The following is a 19,522-nucleotide window of genomic DNA, read 5'->3' on the forward strand; positions in this document are numbered from 1 at the left end:
CAAACACCAAGAATTCTTCAAGCTAAGGAATGCAGACATACATCATGTCTGCAAGAATCATAAAAAGATCAAATGTAATATTTTCTTTCAGTGCAGACAACTGCTTTGAGATTTTCCATTCAGACAGCCTTGAAAACCGCCTCCAGCATTTGCCAATTACTACTGACAAATACCATTTGGTAGTGAGTGATGTTTTAAGTGAAATAAAACAGTGAAGAAAACTGAACATGATGAAAGGATTTTTTTTCTCCCTCTGAAGTGACTGTAAGTTATATATTCACAAGGTAGGGTTTACGCTTCCTGCCAGTGACAAATTCCATGTGATGTTGAGCGCAGAGGTGAAGTTTGTTTGACAGTAATAGGAAAGGAAGACAAAACTCGTTTTCATGTTCTTTTAAGCAGTCAGATATTTTCTAGCTATAAACAAAGGAAGACTTGCTAGTACCTCTGTTCCACATCATTCTTCATAATATAAGTGCACTAATGGAGAGAATGATTCTCTAGTATTGAAGTGGTCAGAGTGCAAAGAGGGCGTACAGTGGGGCTTTCTGTCAGCAGCACTTGATTTACATATAAGCTGCAACCTGAAACCAGTAACAACCAGCATATACTGTAATTTTTAAAATATTTGTCAGTCATGGAGAGCTTCGAGACAGGTAAAAACAGCTCAAGCTATATGTCTGGAAGAGGTGTTTAAAGAATGATTTAAATAACTGACTATTAGTCCTCTTTTGACCTTTTCTCCTTTTAAACACAGGATTGCGGTCCATTTAGCTCTACATTTACTACCTAAGACTGTCAAGAGTGTCTCAGGTCCTTGTACCACGGTATCTGCTTGCTGCATCATCTCTAACTTTACTCCACCAGAGGCAGGCAAGTGTTTAGGAGGGAGGAACTGTGGCACAGAGACCCCAAAGCCCAAACCCTCAGAGATATCCCCACCCTGATCTCTGCCTGGCCTGGGCTCACAAAGCATCAAACCTGTCTTGCCTGTTGCCCCTAGGACTCCAAGTTACCAGAAATTTGCCTCTTCCTCCCAAGGGAAGTAGCATCTTTTTCTAACTAGTACAATGCTGCGTAGCTGCAGCAGCTGTTTTCTGAATTATCCAAGTAATGCTCACATTTTCCCCCCTACTTGACATTCAACAGTTGCATATTGTTATTGACTTAGATTCAAATCTTACTTTCATCTTGAACCAGTGGGGAAAGCAGGGGGGAAACTCCAGAGAATGTGGGTACATTAAGAACATTTTTTGTGCTGTTTCATTTTGCAATGGTCTGGGTTTTCTTCGTTTCACAATTCTCTGCACGTTTTCTCTAACAAAAACATTTTATTTTTAAATTAGGAATGCTTAACCCATTTTTTTTTCCAGTGCTGCTTTTTTTTTTTTTCAAGGTGAGGAGGAGTGTTTATCCTTATCAGGTGATTCTCCAAAGAATTTTGAAAAATATGTTAATAAAAATAATCAATGCTGTGATATGAGTTTCCACCTACTTTTGATGTTAAGCTCAAAACTTCAGGGATATTCCTTCAGACTTCAGAAAAGAACTCCTGCCTCAGGCTCCCCGATTATTCTCAGGGAAGCACAAACCAGGGACTCACTTGCCAACAAGCCCCACAAGCATGAACATGGTGGCTTTGCTGTGCACATGTGGCTTTATTTATAAGGTCCAGGTGGCCAGAGCATCTACAGGTGACATGTATTAGACTGTGCATGGGGGCAGATCAATTGCCTGGCACACATACATTAAGACCAGCATGTGCACATCTCACTGGACATAAAAAGCCTTTCCTGCGCTGCTCAACTGTATAGATCTGACTGGTCAGGCACACTCCAGTCACTGCTGTGGCAAAGGAGCTCTCTGCCTTCTGGAAGTCTCAGAGTAAGAACCAAATTCTGCTTTTTCCACCTGAACAAGCCCTTTCAGTAAAAAGTCAGGCGTATGGCAGCTTAACCACGGCACTTCAGCTGTGCCAGGTGCTGTTCCTCTCTGGCTTTGCCTCTGTGCTTGCACTGGGGGAGATTAAGAGCTACCTCCAGAGTGAGTAGATTGAAGTGGTGCCAACCCTGTGACCGTGAGACTTCCACCCACACTGCAGGATGCTATCCCAGTCACAACTCAAGTGTAATGCACTTCAAGAGAGCCAAGGCTGGGGTATATGTCTGCTGAGAGACTGAGCAGTACCATACCTAGCCACCTCTTACCCTGTCCAGCCACACTGCACAGAGGGGAATTTGAGCTCTTGCTCTCTCTCACTCTCACTCAGCTTTCCCCAAGTGCAGGAGTTCAGCCTACACCCTGGTGCTTCCAGTGCAAAGGGTAGGTTGGAAGAGGAGTCATGCTCTCCGATCCTCCTACCAGGCTGTAGTAACTCCCCGGTAATTGCAACACATTTTGTTCTTTTCTTGAAAAAAAAAAAAAATAAAGAAAATGAAGTTTGAACCCACATAAATCCATTTCTGTCAGCAATCTTTGGACTACAACTATGCCTAATGAAGCCCTGAGGCCAGATATCAAAGGCAAGGTGTAACTCCATTCAAGCCAAGTGGAATTAACTCAGCATAAAATAGACATGGGATGAACTGATTTTTCACAGTTTTTGCTGGAAGCAGCCAGGGACAGAGACAATGTTAAGTCTCCTGAGGTGCAGACCAGACGGATCTGCTGTGCTTCTCAGGGCCTGTGCCAAGCATACATGGTTCTCCACCTGTATCCAGAAAGGGAATGGCCAGTCCCATAGGCAGGGACTTCTTTGGAGGAGTACGAGCACCCATCAATGCCACTGTCTCCAACATAGTTAAGCTCAAGGTTGGGCTCAAACTTTCTGACTTTCTATTGTGATTTTAGCCTGGATGCATGAGAAAACAAATCTCTATATATCTCAATATACTACTCTCCCCTTCCACTCTCACATATTTTCTGAACACGTTAGCCAATTTCTATCAAATTTGACATAAAAGAGCAGTCTCAAACACCACACCTATGCTGTCTTTATGAATGCTGTTGGCTGTATGCTGAAATGCCCAGCTCTCTGACCATCCACACCATCTTAGCTTTGGAGCATATTCAAAGGAGTGATCATGACAGCACCCCATTTGAAACCCCAGAGGAAATCTGGGGACTGCTCGTTGCTTTCGGTTTCCTCCAGTACACATTCCCTACCTCACTAGACAGCTCCACACCCAAGGGCATCCCAGCCAGAGCAGCTCACATCCTCCAAGTCCTATTCCATACAGCAGGGTAACCCCACTAGTGAGTGATGGTGGGAGACATTACATGTCTCTCCATGATAAAGAGGCTGACTACACTGCCGTACCAGAAGCCTGAGATGAGAGATCTCCCACTTGGAAACACTGAGGGATCCACACCCATCTCCATCTGCACATGACAGCATGGAGCAGCGAGACACCCGGATGGACCAGCACAACCAAAAGGCTCCCTCTGTCACTGCAGCTCTGGCACAAACAGCATTCTTTCTCCCCTGTCCTTCAGCCTAGGGCACCTGCTCTAATACTGCAGAAAAAATGCCAAACCAGGGTTACACAGCCAAGTAAACCAAATAGCCCTGCTCTCATGAAGCTAGGATAGCCACAGCATGGCTAGCCACAGCATGGCACGCACGCACACGCACACACACTTACTTGCCTGATGCTATAAAATTTTCTAAGGGTTACTGTCCAGACTGTATGTTTACCCCTCTCACCTTCCCACCTCCTTCTCACTCTGCACAGAAATGGCCACCCTGTCCACTACACCATTTCTGATGGGGCAGCAGGACTGTCCAGTTATCTACATGAACTTACAGGCAGAGAAAAGCCAGAGATGTGTGTGCTCTTTATTAGCACACAAAACATTCCCTCTCCAGTGGGACCACTCGGCCCCTCCTGTCCTTGCCCACCCTTCCCCTTCTACCTCCGCAGCCCAGCCCACACTGCACTCCTAGCAGGCCTTTATGAGTCTCCCATGAGCTACACAGTGTTTTCCCCCTCCTGAGCCAGGGGCTGGCTAGCCCAGCATCTAAGTACTCATCAGAAACAGTTCAGAGGAGCATGAGTCATCTTGGGATGGCATGGTCCCTTCTGATCTCTCGCCAACATCCTCTACAGGCCAGCCCACCCACACCAAGCATCTCTGTCCATGCAAAGTTCATCTCGTGGGAAGGATACACAAATTCACTGGCACTTTCTTGCTGCAAAGAGGGCTGGCTTCTTAGGGATGGAGATACAGGCTCTGGATGTCAGCCCAGGCAGGGTGGTACAGACAGGCATGGCACCGGCTTCATGCTGAGACTGTCCCTCTGTCCTCTCCATAGTCATCATTGCCTGCCAAAGGTCAAAAGAGCCAAACTGCAACTGCCAGCTCCTTCCACGGCAGCCCCAGCAGGAGGGAGCTACTAAAATAGCACATCCAGTGCCCCTTGGATATATCTGCAAGGGATACAGTGCTCATTTAACAATTTCTCCAGCCCAACTCTGGCATCTTCATGGAGAGGTAAAACACTGGACACAGCTGGCCCTGCTAGACTTGGAACAAGTACAGGTGTGTGTAAAGAGGAAAAACATTCTTGCATTAAAAGTACACTGCAAATACCTGCCTCCTGCCATGCACAGGGTGGTACTAGAGCCCAGTCCACTTCAGCGCTCTCAAGATTGGCATGTCGCAGTGTGGTCCAGCCCTGGAGGCAGGGGGAAAGAGCTAAGGAACAGGAGAGAGGGCTTCAAGAGAAAACAGTAGCTCTGCAAGCAGCAGATCCCTCCACTCCTCCTCTTTTTAGCTGTAGGGCAACTGGGATAATCTGAAGGGGCTCTAAGGACATGCAGAGTAGACACGCACTGGCTGTTTCAGAAGCCCCTGGGAAAATGAGCAAGGCAACAAACATGCATCAAAAGTAATAAGCAGACACAAGTCATGAAAATGAGCAGTGCAGAAATCCCCAGCGAAGGAAAGGGTCAAACATCAACTTATTACTATTAGACACTAGAGAACTAGCACAAGGGAGGGTCCACAAAATCACCCTACACAGAGGAAACGTTTCAATCAGAGTTCAATCATCAGCCACATCAAAGGACATTATTGAAAGAGATCTGTGCAAAAGATTAATCTGGGCCCTAATCTCTGAAGAAAAAACACATGAGCAGACACTTCTCCATTGCAACCCCACTAACTAAACCATTAGGGTCAAGTTAACGTAACAAAGATGATTTGAACTATTAGTTATGTCTCGGGTGACAGTTTCAGGGAAGAACAATATTATTCAACCTGAGAAAGGAGCAACTCCAACAAAGTTAAAATACAATAAAACTGAGAAAAGATAAAAGATTACAAAGCTTCAAGTTTCACTTGAAACCAGAAGAAAGAAAACTACATTTTCAACTGTTTGTCTAATACCAACCATGGTGTATCATTGAAGACAACACTTTTTACTACTAAAAATATAATACAGTAAATAGGATTATAATTGCATGTGGATATACTGTAATTTCTTATTTCTCTGTAGTACAGTTGCATCATCTAGTGGACAACACAGAGACTGCATTAGTTTTACACTAGTTTTACACAATTTAATTTGGGGATCATTGAGTATCTTTGCTTTTCCACTGAATATAGCTCATTGCAGTCCTTTCTAAAACTTAATTCTGGAATTATAGATATCCACTAAAATATTCAGTAGAATGAACTGGAAATGTAATTTTTTCTTTCCACTCCGACCTGCAGCAGACTGATGCCACCTACGCTTTGTTAGATAGGGATAAATCAAGTTCTTCTAGTTGAATTCAGCCACTGAGCTGTGATTTCCCTGCTTTTGTACTGAAATGATAAAAATCATGAATTTCACATGGTTCAGATCCAACTGCTGGTCCAAAGTGAGGGAAAACTTGTCAATCTTTTAACAACATTAGTTCATATTTATTGTGTAAAGAAACCCGTAAAGTTCTGTTGGGACAATTTCCCTCTGTCCTAGAGTTCATTATCTTCATCACTGTAGTCATAGATACACTGAGTGGAAACAAACACTTCAAATCATGCTGAAGTTTGGCACTTTTAAAGGGGTATTCTTTACCTTCTAGGTGGGGAGGGGCTACATATCCTGGGACACATCATTTTTAAAAGCTCTTTCTTTGGGAATGTCATCTTTGCAATGTTTTCATAATGTACCTAAAAGCTTTAATTATCAGGGTATGAGAGTTGATACTCCCTTATCTTGTCCTGAAACAGACAGATCTAAAGGCACTTACCAATGATGGATGATCTCCACACATTACAGCTGAAGAAAACTGTAAACTAGAAGCCACTCTCTGTAGAAGATCAAAGAAAATCCATGCTGTATTTACATAAATTGACACAAGAAAGATACTGTCATGAGGTTTCATGTTTATCATTTTTCAGTGACTTCAGACTGCACTAAATCAACTCCCCCCTCAAAAAAAAAAAAAAACAAACCAAAAAACTGTGCTATTTCTGTCTCATGCACTTATCACAAGAAATAAAGCTTCTCTCATTGCACCCACCCAAACCCAGTGTCTTCACTGCAGTCACAGAATGCATTCCTACTTGAGCTCTCTAACACTGTACAAGCTGAAAGAGAATCTAGCTCGCTGCCATGTCTATACCAGGTTTGTATTGCTAATGGTAAAAGCTGGGTTTTATTTCTACTATTGCTGAGATTTGCTGGTACGATCTGAAAGGAAATTTATACAAAGAGGGAAATAAAGTATATCTTTCCACACTAAGATCATAGCTAAATCCCTTCTTAGACTAACAGAGAGCGAGAGTCAAATGTTAACAGCATGTCACTAAAGCTAAGCGATTAAGATGTTTGCGGCTCACAGGGGCTCTAGTTAAAGTAGAGGCTGACAGTAAGCATCTTCACTCCTTGAAAACTTGATTTAGTGTTCTGTAACAGCTGGAGAGCACTCCCAGTGCAGTTACTTCCTCAGGCACCCTAGCTCTTAGCCCAGCTTAGTATGCCCTGTCTTGCACATAGTCCAGGTTTGATTCAAAAAAGAATTTAAGCTTTTGCTGACTAGGCATATATATACACATAAATGCTGGATCATGACCTGTGTTACACTGGTTTATTCCTGTTAAAAAATCCATCCCTATTGATGTGTGTTACAAAAGCACCGAGTCCACTTCCATAGTTTATTCAGGCAGGATTTTGCCTTTGACATTAAGCACACATGGCTCTATTCAGAACACTTGCTACAGTGCTTAAGGTAAAGCTGGGGGCTTCCTGCTGTGCTTACATGCAAGAGACAGACAAGCAATTCATACTGCCTACTCTCCTGCACTGCCAGATCCCCTTCCTGCACTCCTGGGAAGGCATGTAGGAGTTACAGAAGCAGAGCCCATATTCAAACCACTTGGTATAAATGCGTAGTCTACAGTGCAATAATGAAGCAAATAAACTTCTGTCAAACTAGTATCCATCTTGCAAGACACATCATACAGAAGTTGTTCTTTAAATAGCCATCTCCAGAAAAAAGCAAAATAAAAAAAAACCAAACAACCAAACATCCTTATCTTCTTTAAGTCTGGTACCATCTCATTATAAAATTATAAAATGAGAAACACATCTGCTCTTAGATAATGAAAAAGGTTTTATTAAAAGAAAGTAAGAGGTCAAACAGTTCAACTGTAATCATCAAAATTGCAGGACATATTCAAAGCAAGGATCCCTCTAGCCCAGGACCCTGTTTCCTACAGTTATTCACCAACACCTTAAAAGAGCAAGCACAGGTCAAGCATATACAATACTTCCCATCAATACCCTCCCAACCTTCAAGTATTTTGAGATCAGGGAACTACCTAAGACCAAAGCTGTTTGTCTGGCTGGTAACTGCCAACAGCTCTGTCTTCCACATGTATGGACTCTGCACCCGTGTCAACTTTTGTATCCATATTCCTTAGTAATATCAATGCATTTGTTACCACATTCTGTTAGTTTTGAACCTGACTTCTTCAAGCTTCCTTTGAAGGCCCTTACTTCTTGCACTGTGAATGCTCATGATCCACCCTCCTCATGTAATCCATGATTTCTGTAGACCTTTGTGCAGGCCTAATCAAAATGAACAGGCAACACTCACAGGGTCAGGGTCTCAGTCCCACTTATCTCTCTGCTGTAGCCAGGTTCAGCGGTACAGAAGGACCCTCACGCGAGCTGATGAGAAATACCCTCAGTGAGATTAGTAGAGATTGCATTCCCAAATCCAGACAGTCATCTCATCCCAGGAGGTACTTCAGAATGGGACTGACTAGAGTATAAAATACGGTGCCAAGTGAGTTGCAGGGGTTAAAACCCACAGTTAGACAAATATGAAAGTAACTTGGTCCAAAGGACGTAATAAATGTGCTTCTAGCTCCAGAAAGCACTTCAGTTCCTCTCCCAATCCATTCACCCTGCCCTCTGCTCTGCAACGTAAAGTAACCACATGCTGTCAGCGTCTCCATATGAACAATACAGAAAGCCTGAGAATACAAAAGAGTCTCAGTACATTAGGGTAAACAAGGCAGAAAAAAAGCTTATTTTCAGAATTTCCTAATCCTAGGAACAGGTTATGAAGAGGGTACCTCAAAACCAAGAATTTTTGGGTTTGGAAACTGAGTAACAGCAAACAGTTACACTTCTCAGTTCCCCCAGCCTTTTGAACCTAAACCAACGTACCCTTCTAGGTAAGGAAGGGCCCTTCTTGGAGCTTCAGGTATCAAGATATTTCCTGTCCCAAATAGACTGAGGCAGAAAAAAAAGTAGGGAAAAACCCTGGAATCCTCAAATCTAAGCAAGTTTACACAATAACATTCTTGTTCCCAGGGTACCAAAGAAAGTCTGAAAGTGCATTTGAGCTTCAATACTTAACACTTTTCACTTGTTGCATTTTTTTCTTAAATTATATCATTAGCTAGAATGCCTTTACTGCTTTATACAATTTATTTCAAAAATAGAGAAGTCTTGTAGAAAATGAAGCAATATATTTACAAAAATAAACACTTGTTAAAAACACAGTTCTTAAAAAATGCTAAAAATAGTAATGAAAAATTCTATCAAATGTGATTCCCCACAAAATGGAAAACAATCACAACACAATCACAAATATAAATGAAGTTTATACAGCTTAAATAAGGGTCCTGCCCTGAAATGCCCTTTGAAGAAGTCTCTCTCTTCTCTAAACAACATAGGGAGCTCAAGCTCCCTACTTAAGTAGAACTAATACTAATACTGAAAGGCAGCTCATGAGACTATCCCCTTGTAGACAGGATAGGAACATTTCTCAATGTGATCACCAGAACTGAATGGAAACAGAATCAATTGCCTGGGTGGTCTTCTAAACAAGAAACAGAGTTCAAAGTGATACATCCTTTCAGTTCTCATTCCCAGCAGGAGTCAGAACACAAACTAGTAAGTCTGGAGGGAGCTTTGAGAGCAAAGGAGGGAAACTCACACTTCCATACGTTCAAGAAACACTTGGGCTGAAACTGCGAAGAGAATGATTTGGAGTTGGTCAATAGAGCTGATCTGTGCTCTAGTCTGCATCTATTACTCCAGCAGTGAACAGGCAATACGTGAACTGCCAAGTCTTGGGGACCATGTACATATCTCAGGGAAAAAGTAAAGGATCAGGACAGAGCAAATATAAGTGACTCTATCTTCTTCCTCTCTGTCAAGGGCCAGAGCTCAAATACATGCTGAGGAGTACCTGCTTGACCCTATGATCCCCGCTTTAGCCACACAGGCAGCTGTAAAGTCTAGGACTGCTGGAGCCCACAATCCTGGGGCTGCTCAAATTACCCCAGAAGCTGTTTTGCTCACAGCAGTCATGACTTCAAATGAGATGTGATGGAAGCCACCTGTGCTCCCCCAACCATTTGGGCTAACCTTTTGTATTACTGAAGATCAGCAAAGAACAAAATAAGACTCTGGGTCCTGTGTGACAGGCAAAACTAGGCATATTCTGATGACCATTTACATTATTCTTTGCTGCTCAGGTCCATCAAAACAGTTGAGCAAGGCACATCCATGGCAAATGAGCTCCAATCAGCCACAGCTATCACAGCTCCAGATGGGTCAAGTTTTTGCCATATTCAAGTTGCAAAGAATCTCAGCTGATTTTTGTAGTATCTTCAGATCTTCCAAGCGTAGTGCTTCTACCAAAGCCAGGTGTTTTTTGAGGTTCTCTTTTTTCCTTTTCAACTGGGAGATCTGAAGTTTATACAAATGGGATGAAATTACTAAAAATTTAATTATTTAATTATTTAATATAGGACATGAACATAAAATTTGTGGAAAGCTTATCTGTGGTAGGGATTCCATGAATTATGTCAAAATAGTATTTTGTTTAATCTTCCACAAAAGAAACTGTAATAGTAAAAGAAAAAAAAAAGGGGACAGGGGTGTGGAAAAAGGGGAAAAAAAGGAAAAAAATCATCCCGTGGATAGGAAGCAGATCAAAAACAAGGAGACGAAGGGAAATGTTTACCTGATATCAGGCTCCTAAGTCCATACTATCGTCAAGATGTTGCTCAAGACCAGATTCACCTCATACTCTGTGCATATATGTTTCCTTTGAAACAGTGTGGTTTTAATAGCCCTTTTCCATGATAGCTATCCAAGTTGACATTAAGCACACATTTGTTTGCCAAAATTCAGAAAGGAAGGAGAGATTGTTTTCTTAAGAGCACAGACCTCCCTCACAGGAGACTGGCTGACACGGGTAGTTCATCTGGCTTGACCGGCTTTAATGAACACAGCCTTCACTTTCTGCCACAACACACTCATAGCAGGTCTGCAACATCTTAGGTGCCCACCTTATACAAGTCTGCATTTTCTTTTAAGAGGTAACCTTAACAGATACATTGATACAATAGGCAGAGAAAGGTTAAATACTTTTCACTTGCTTACAGGGCTTTGTATAAGCTTTGTAAGATAGTTCCTTTCTTTGCTGCAGCCACAAATTCTGCTGAGCAGTTCAGTGCTGTCAGTCACCCTGGAAACAAATTCTACGCCACCCCAGTGTAGTCAATTCCTTCCATCACTGTTCTCATCCCAGAAAATTACACTGCTGTACATTTATGCTAGGAGAGAAAGGAATCTGGGCTACCTTGTTCTTCCAGTTAAATTACCTGGAGAAGGACATGCTGTGTCTCCTGTATTAAAAAATGGCATATTTTTGCTGTTATATTCAGAGTCTGCTGTTCGTTTCTGGCTGAAATTACATCACCAAGCAGCGTTCTCCTCCAGCAAGTACTAGAACCAAAATGTTTGAACAACACACAATCATTTGCTATATTCCCCAGCTGAATGATAAACATATGGTTATGCTAAGAATAACATTGCTGGCGTAAGGCAAGTACGGTTAGCATACGTGAAAAAGGCACACAGCATTCAGATATGAGACTGATAAGGCAAGCAAAAGAGAACGGCGATTTAATGGTCTGGAGCAGCGGTTTCAATCCTCCACCCCTACCCCTTCAGCCAAAGCCACAGTCTGCACTTAGATCAATGTCTCTGGTCTTTACTGCTCTGCCATGCTGTCACCAACTCCAGCAGCACCAGCGAGGAGTAGAAGCTATTCACTCAGAACTTATTAGCATAGCTTCTGCTAAACTTCCCCTCATGGGGCTTGAAACCAGTATCATGGGGATTTATTTTTAGTTCTTATAATCAACTTATTGCAGTCAGCAATGAATCTTCAAAGCATGAGCAGCTTTGAACAAGAGAAATTTTTTTTTTTTTTATTTACTATTACAAGCAAAGCCCAGGTAACCATTTTCTATTAATGCTGTTCGAAGCAGATTTGCCATTTGGAACAAATGATCAAACCTGCACTGACAGTCACTGGAGATGAATTTCAGAAGCATGTGGAACACATGCTTCAGAGAAATCAAGGAAGGTCAATAGCATTTAAAGTCCCATCAAAACAACAGGAAAAAGGTCTGGAGTCTGAACCTTAAAATAATATCTGATTCTCAAAATAGAAAGGGAAAACAATGAGGTGTGTCTAGTATTTAATACAAGAAAGCAAAAGACCAAAGCAGCAAATAGGCAATGACTTTACATTATATGGTGTTCTCTGCTTTCTTCTTTTCACTTCTCACCTGGAGTCAATGAGATGGACACAGGAGATCCAAAACAATTGTCCCAGTAGCTCACAAACAGCCAGCAAAGAGCAAATAAAAGAAAATGGCACATGCACATTGTCTAAATATTCAGAGTACTGAAACTTACAATTCATCTGCTCCGAGACTTAACAACTTGAGGGCTGTGAGGAGTCTCCAGGATGGTCCATCCCATCCAAAGGTCAGGTTTCTAAAAAGTCAGAAGTGATCAGATGCAGAAAGTATAGGTGATCTGTTACAGTGTGATAGCTTTCTTCCTGACAAGTGTCAACAAGGCAAGATCTGCTCTTTGAAACTAGAGGACTCCTTGACTCCCCGTACTTTGCTGCTATCCAGACAGGTGACAGGCTGTACCTTGAAACTTATCTCAGGCTTTGATATTGGTGTTTACCACTTCCACATTCTCTCACAGACAGCAAGCAAATCCGTTTGATAAAAAAACGAATAATTATTTTATGCTGGATTTTGATACTAAAAGCAAAATTTTACTCCCAGAAAAACTGAAAAGAAAAGCTCACAGGGAAACAAAAAAACTTCAGATACCTACTCTAAGAAATCATGATCCTTTAGAATGGAAAGTTTTGTATTTCTCTGCTTGTCCAGTGGTGGAAAATATTTTAGGAGAATATCTGCATAAAAACACATTTTAGATATTTAAATAAATGGTATGTAGAAGAAACCACAATCCTCAATTCTGAAATGACATTTCAGCCATATTTTTCAAGTAGCTACAAGACAAAGATCAAAACCTGTTACATTTTGGTGAACTTTAACATAATCAAAAATGTATCTACTTCTCAAAAACTATCAGCAATCTCCAGGATTGTATCCTTATAATCCCTTAGTTATCCTTTTTTACCAACATCTCCTGTTGAAGATAGACAGTATTAACATGCTCATATGCTCTGTTCTCTACTATTGTGCCTTTCAATGTCAAGACAATCTATAAATCCAACCTGATGAGACATAAACAGTGCTGTGAGGGTTATCCATGACAACAAATCCATATTCTAGTACCAGTCGCTGATTATCATGAGGCCCATAGCAGATAAATACTTCTTCATATTTTTTGCACTGTGAATTTGTCCGAATTTCATAGCTTCTTGTCTGCTCATTAAATGCAGCCTTTACCTTCAAGAAGTTAAAAATAAAAGGTTTTACTCTTCACAGGAAGACAGGGTGAAAAAGGAATCAGAATATTAAAATCCAAAAGTATTGAACACTTCTCTAACACTGAAAGAAAACAGATAGCGTTACAGATGTCTGAAAAGGCAACCCGTTAGTATGAAGAACAAACATCAAAACCTTAGTCTGCAGGATGTGCCACCCACTGTGCAGACTTATTACAGAGGCCCCAAATCCGCAAATAAAGATGGCTTCATGCAGAGTTGACTACTTCTGTGCTGTCCCAACAATGTGTTGGCACACAGTCCCTGACATAAAGTGGAACTGCTTTATACACTTTCCTAAGGCTGCTCAGAAGCTTCAGCCAGACGTGAAGTAACACAGGGACCATGTAACGAGATTTGTCTCAGGAGCTGAGCCTTTCAGCAGAGCAGAGTAGAGTTACATTTACAAGTGGCTCTTCCCAGTAGCTACCCTGCATGCAAATCTCACCCAGCCATTCTGGGCTCTCCCTGTAACTTTGCTTTGCTACATAAACATTTGAATCATCTTTATGCAACTGCCTTGGGCTGAATAACAAGCTCCAGCGTATATATGAACTGTGAGTACTCAGCCTGCACATGTCCTCAGTAGACATTTTTCCCACTATGAGATCTCTCACTGACCTCCAGACACTCCTAATCCATCACATAAATGCATGCTGTATTGAGACAGTGCATTTACAAATAAAGAAATAATCTATTTTTAGTTCCTTACCTGAACATTTGGACTGTGGTTTAGCAAATCTAAATATGGTGCCAATGCATAAACATCTGGCTCAAGAGAAAAACATTCCCTCTGTGAATGTTTCATGTATATTGTCCTCGTATTAATAGTGCACCAAGCCCACTCTAGAGCACTGTAGTTAAAAATAGTTCCTGTGTTTTCAGCAAACAAAGGCTGCAGGGAAGAGAAAAAAGCCTTGGAAGACATGTACAACTCCTGGACTGTCGTTCTCTGCTCCTGAGCCTTCTTTCTTAAAGGTTCAGGAAGAAGGCTTACTACATCGTGCTCCAAGCAAACAGGGCAAGTGTATGTCTTGGGTAAAACATCAAGATATGGCTTCCACAGAGATTTCTCACCAGCATGCTTCTCTGCTATTAAAAATGTGCATAGTGCTATCAAAGGAGATACAGGAGGCTTCCATCTATTAGAAAATAAAATAAAAATACCAACACAGCAGATACACAGAGGTGAGATAGGAAATTGATGCAACAGTATTTTATCTCTCTTCTAGTTCTTTTAAATGTTATAAATAGCTTCTGTTTTAAACTTCTTTGTAGTTCATCTCCAGGTCCTTTTGATGATTTCAAAGCGGCTATAAAAGCTGGTTTGTAGTAACAGTTTCAGGCTCACCTCCTCTTGGATTGTTTTTTTCCTTTTGGGGAGTTGGGTTTTTTTTAGGATACATAACAACTACTCAATGTCCAGCATAGGTCTTTGCTCTGAATTTTCTAAAAGGCTATGTTCATGTGACTGCTTTGCAATCCCATTTCATCCTCCTTCACCTACTGAAGCATAATCACAAATTCCCAAGAAACCATTCATAACTGGCATTTAGGTCCAAGCTGGCTCTCGAGGCAGGTCAAGTTCAAGCCTATACCATCCCTCCAACTCAGCCTAGCTAAAAGGGGATGCTCTGTGTCCATACCTTACTTATCTGAGCATTCCACATGCATGAAAGTCCACAAGAAATACTCATACAAGTTAGGGTATGCAGTTTAAAGCCCTAACACCATTTAAGATGATTAATCTACTAATGAGCAACCCACAGTAAAGGCCAGCTCGCCCATAAAGTGTCACTTTTCACTTACTTCATAATGTATTCTCCCAAGCAGCTACTAAGGACAGTGCCCGTGGTGAGTAAGCATTTCTCCGGCAATGAAATAATCAGATCCCCTGCCTTTGAGGGAGGAAAAAAAAACATCACACATAAAGAATAGTAAAGATCAAGTGTAAATGACTCATCTACTACACAATTTCTGAAGAGAGAGACATTCCTCAGAGAACACTAATGTCAGTAAGCAAACAGATGTGATGTTGAACTTGATGGAAACTGACATGGTTTTAAGACAATCCCAGTCCAGGGAAGGAGGACGATTGCAGTCAGCAGGAACTGTCAACTGCAGAAAGTTAGTTGTTCACAGAAAGTCTGGTGCCTGGCTACTCACTTTCTTTGTACTGAGATATATTTTAGATTAGAGCTCAGAAACAGATGAACTTCTATCAACATAGCAGTATGGGGTAGGGATATTTTAGGTCGTGTCTATCCTGACCTTGTTTGCCAAGCTGCTGTGTGTGTGTAAATTAGCTTTCATGCCTGGTTTGAGCCATATGTGTCCATGTTTGTAGGGAGAGGACATGAATCAAGTCAATACTTTCTCCTTCCCATTACTCTGATCCTTCCTATCTTGCTCAAGCCCAGCTGAGTCTAGCTCTCATTTCACTTACTGCAGAATCCCAGCATTGTGGATAACCTAAGCCTCTGGCTTCAACTGCTGGCTCTAACCACGAGCCAGCATGAGAACATACACTGCTCTCTACACATGACTTTTCCACTGCATCTCCTTCCTACTTCTTGCTATACCCTCTATTTTGCAAAAGGTTCTGGATCTGATTCTCCATTATTTGATATACTATTCCCATACCAGTTAGGAAACTTCTCCAACACGCCTATTTTCAGAAAGGCACTTTTCAGTCAGAGTTCAGTCTTTCTGTGCCAATATCTGAAGGGCAAGGTATTTTTTCTATCATTACCCTTTTCTGCTGGGAATGTCTGAGAAATTAGGTTTCTATTAGCTGGTCTACCAACAAAGAAGAGGGCCGTCAAAGTGAGGTTAAAGCTGTGGCTTCACATTATGGCCAAATGCTGCTTAAAGCCCCATCCCTTTCCTCCATCCCTCTCCCTGATACGCCATTCCTCCCTTTGTACCAGCACTGGGCTGACCAAGGTGGGAGATTTCAAGGAGCAAAACTATCAAAGCTAATGAATTTTTTGAAGAGAGAGTTTTCTATTAGTTTAGCTTCCTGATGCAACTTACCACACAAGTGGGGAAGACTGCTACAGCCAGTGCAAAGGAAGCTGTGGGAGCCAGTGGCTGAGGGAGAAGGCATACAGGAGGGAAGGAGCCTGCTCCTTCTGGTTTCAGTTAGCCACTGATTGCCTTAAACTGAAACACAAAGACTACATACTAAATCTCTGTAAATGAGCACAGGAATATCTTCATCCAACAAGCCCTCAGGGTACATAGGACATCATTTTACAGATATGCCAACACTGCAAATTCTGGTATTAGGCCAGAAGTTACATTCACAACAGGGACTATGAAGACCTTGTCTGGAATTTTGAGCTTTGCTTGTTGCAAAAGTCATTACATCTCAAAAGAACCTGAGGAGCACTTGCATTAGAATCAAAGTGACTAACCTGAAGAGCTTTTGTTGTCATCAGTCCTCTTCCTGTATCTGAAGCAGGAACAAAGAGGATGCTTAAGTACATGTACACACGTAAAATACAGGAGACTATGATAAGCTGCAATGAATTAACAGGCCAGCAAGGAAAAGCTCTAAAAGAACATACATTATCTCTTACAAATCATAAAAGCCAATTACGGATTGTTCCAGGTATACACCTCATTTCTTTGTTCTCTGCTTCTCTTCTTACTGTTCAGGACCCTGGGAAAGTCCTTCCCCTGCAAGACTTGCTGTCCAGTTCTAGCAATTACTAGACTTCTTTTTCCCAACTTTTTCTTCAAACACATCTTTCATCACTGGCTGCTGTTCTTGGTTTCAGAGTTTTAACTAAACTTTACAATTTCTATTCACAATATTTTTCTCTCATTCATCCTATTCTCTCTACTCTCTCTTTAATATTGCAAAAGTTTTTCAAACATAATCTACTTAAAGAGAAAAAATACAAGTATATACCTTTACTATAAACAATGCTATGTGAATCCCAGCTCTAAAATCATTTACTTATCTGTAACACTAGATCTCCTGAACTTGCATGGGCAAAAAAAAAGATGAAGAAATGATAACAAGGTTAGGTTCCAATACTGGAAACACTTAAAGATATTACTTTCGTCTTTAAAACTGTGCTATTAACACTTAAAATCTCTATTTCTACAAAGAATTCAGCATAGGTATGCATGTTTTGCAGCATACCAAAGTATTCTCATACAAGAGTTTTACCCAAGATCATCTTTATTTAAGAAACAGTTTACACTACTTCAGGCCTCCATATCTATTTGTTTATGTTAAATGACATTCAAGTGCATTTGCTGTAAGTCCTTAAAAGACTAATGGTAACTGGCTTTTTTCCTGATGCCAGCCAGGTGTGTGATTCAAAATGAAAGCAGGAATCTAACATTTTTAGAAGAATCAGAAATTTGTACCACCAATAAATAATTGAAACATTACCCCAGAACTCTGCTGGCCTTAAATTACTGTCTTCAAATCCTCTGTCTTTCAGCCATTTCTTAAGTTTAATGTATTCCAGCTTGTGACTGCAGCTGACTAAAAATAAAAAAGAGGGGATTAATGCTATAAAATAGCACTCCATTGGAAAAGAAAGGAAATTGAAAAATTTTACTGTATAGCCAGAAAAACTGTATTTTGGACTTTTTAGTATAGCATAATAGAATAGCAAGAAAGGCTCCCCTCAAACTAATTACTAAGTCCTGGTCCCCTGGGCACAGGGAGCTCTCAGAACTGTAGGAGTTAGTCAGCATATTCAAGGATCAAGGAATTTAAGAATAATATAATACTTGCAATTAGCCAGAAAAGAGAGCTCACAATATTCACCATGCCCTGCCTGGGACTGTAAACTAATGCTAGAATATTTGCATAGAAAAGGCTAACATTTATGAATGTTATTTTCAAAGCACAAAGGTGTTTGACAAATATATACCATAAAACAACACCTTGATAAACAATGGGTTATTTTATTATTTAGCAGTACTTCCATGGACAGTACCTCCATCCATAAAACTCTGCAAGTGCTTTCTTCTTCTCTTTCGACCTGTCCGACCTCTGCTTTTCTTCATATTAAGCGACAGATTTTGCCTTATTTAGACAACCTGAATTAAAAAAAAAGTTACTTAAAAATATTTAAAGTCCTTTTCAAATACTGCATGTTTCTTTTATCTCAATAAGAGAAATCAGAGCACTGCCTGTTTAATAAGCTGCCTCTTTAAAGTTAGAAAGTGTACTACAAGCAAACCCCTAAACGAGGGTGGGTGATAGGGATGAGGGAAAACAGGAAGCCTTTATCTCCAAACATTATCTTGGCCAAGGCACGGCCATAATCCTCTACAGGAAATGAAACGCTGGTGTTTATGTGCACAGAACCAAAAGTTTTTAAACAGCAAGTGTATTACAATTATAGAATATTAATTGGCATAAACAGCCTCTGCAGTTTCAGAAGACAATCTCACCCACCACATCAACACCACCAAAAACCCCAGTCCCGTGCAGCACCGTGACGCTACACCTCAGCTCAACACCTCCAGCGTGCGTGATAGGTGAACTGCATCAACCTTACTCCTTATACTTCAATCTGTTGTTGAAACGTGTATTTAATTTGCCCTTGCCAATACCGCCTTTAACTCAACCTCAGAAGCGCAGGTTTTGCCTGAAACGAGGGCCCATCAAAGCGGGGCTGGCAGAAAGCCGGGGGCACCGGCACACAGCTTCCTCCCGCCACGGCACAACCTTCCCCAGCTGCCGGCACGCCTGAGGACGCCCACCACCGTGTCCCCCAGCACTGAGGAGGTTGTTTCAACACCACCTCCTCCCCTTCCAGCTCGGTACGAGCCCTCCTGCCGGTTAGTGACAGGAGGCAGACGGTGCCTGCGCCTGAGCGAGAGAGAAACCGCTCCAGAGGCCCCGGCGCTCCCCGGCCGCACGCTAGGCCTCCCCCGCCTTCCCGCTCTGACAGACAAAACCCCGAATCGCCCGAGCGAAGCGAACACCCCTTGGGACCCTCTATGCCCCTGTGTATTTTAAGGCAGTCAAGACTGAAGAGTGGAACGAGAAACCCCATCTCCCCTGGGCGATCCAACAGCGACTCCGGCTCCCTCCCGAGCTGAAATAACGACGGGGGAGAAGGCAAAGGTGCACAGGCTCCCCGCCGCCCGCTGCCGGCCCACCTGCCGGAGAGGACGCGGGGACCGCCGCGGGGACCGCCACGCCGCCGCTCCCCGTCGCTGCCCGCCGCCGGCCCCCACACGCCCGCACCGCCCTT

General features: G+C 42.0%; 1 protein-coding gene across 6 annotated transcripts; it reads right to left on the reverse strand.

Annotated features, from left to right (window-relative positions):
• Positions 1–2,343: 2,343 nt before the first annotated feature.
• On the reverse strand, positions 2,344–19,520 carry SETD4 (SET domain containing 4). 6 transcript variants are annotated; one of them, XM_030019895.1, is made up of 11 exons: positions 19,428–19,520; positions 18,254–18,356; positions 17,698–17,793; positions 16,706–16,743; positions 15,096–15,184; positions 13,999–14,428; positions 13,074–13,248; positions 12,665–12,746; positions 12,227–12,307; positions 11,122–11,245; positions 7,587–10,201 (listed from the first exon to the last, which is right to left on the reverse strand). In XM_030019895.1, exons 2-11 carry the CDS (start codon positions 18,321–18,323, stop codon positions 10,067–10,069), a joined length of 1,320 nt encoding a protein of 439 aa, XP_029875755.1. In that variant the 5' UTR covers positions 18,324–18,356; positions 19,428–19,520; the 3' UTR covers positions 7,587–10,066. The 6 variants fall into 6 exon arrangements, 5 of the variants coding, with proteins under 5 accessions (XP_029875755.1, XP_029875756.1, XP_029875757.1 ...); XM_030019896.1 differs by lacking the exon at positions 19,428–19,520 and adding an exon at positions 18,816–19,423; XM_030019897.1 differs by lacking the exon at positions 19,428–19,520 and adding an exon at positions 19,226–19,421.
• Between the last annotated feature and the right edge of the window lie 2 nt (positions 19,521–19,522).

This window comes from Aquila chrysaetos, chromosome 7 (genome assembly GCF_900496995.4).
Source record: "Aquila chrysaetos chrysaetos chromosome 7, bAquChr1.4, whole genome shotgun sequence".
NCBI classification, from domain to species: domain Eukaryota; kingdom Metazoa; phylum Chordata; class Aves; order Accipitriformes; family Accipitridae; genus Aquila; species Aquila chrysaetos.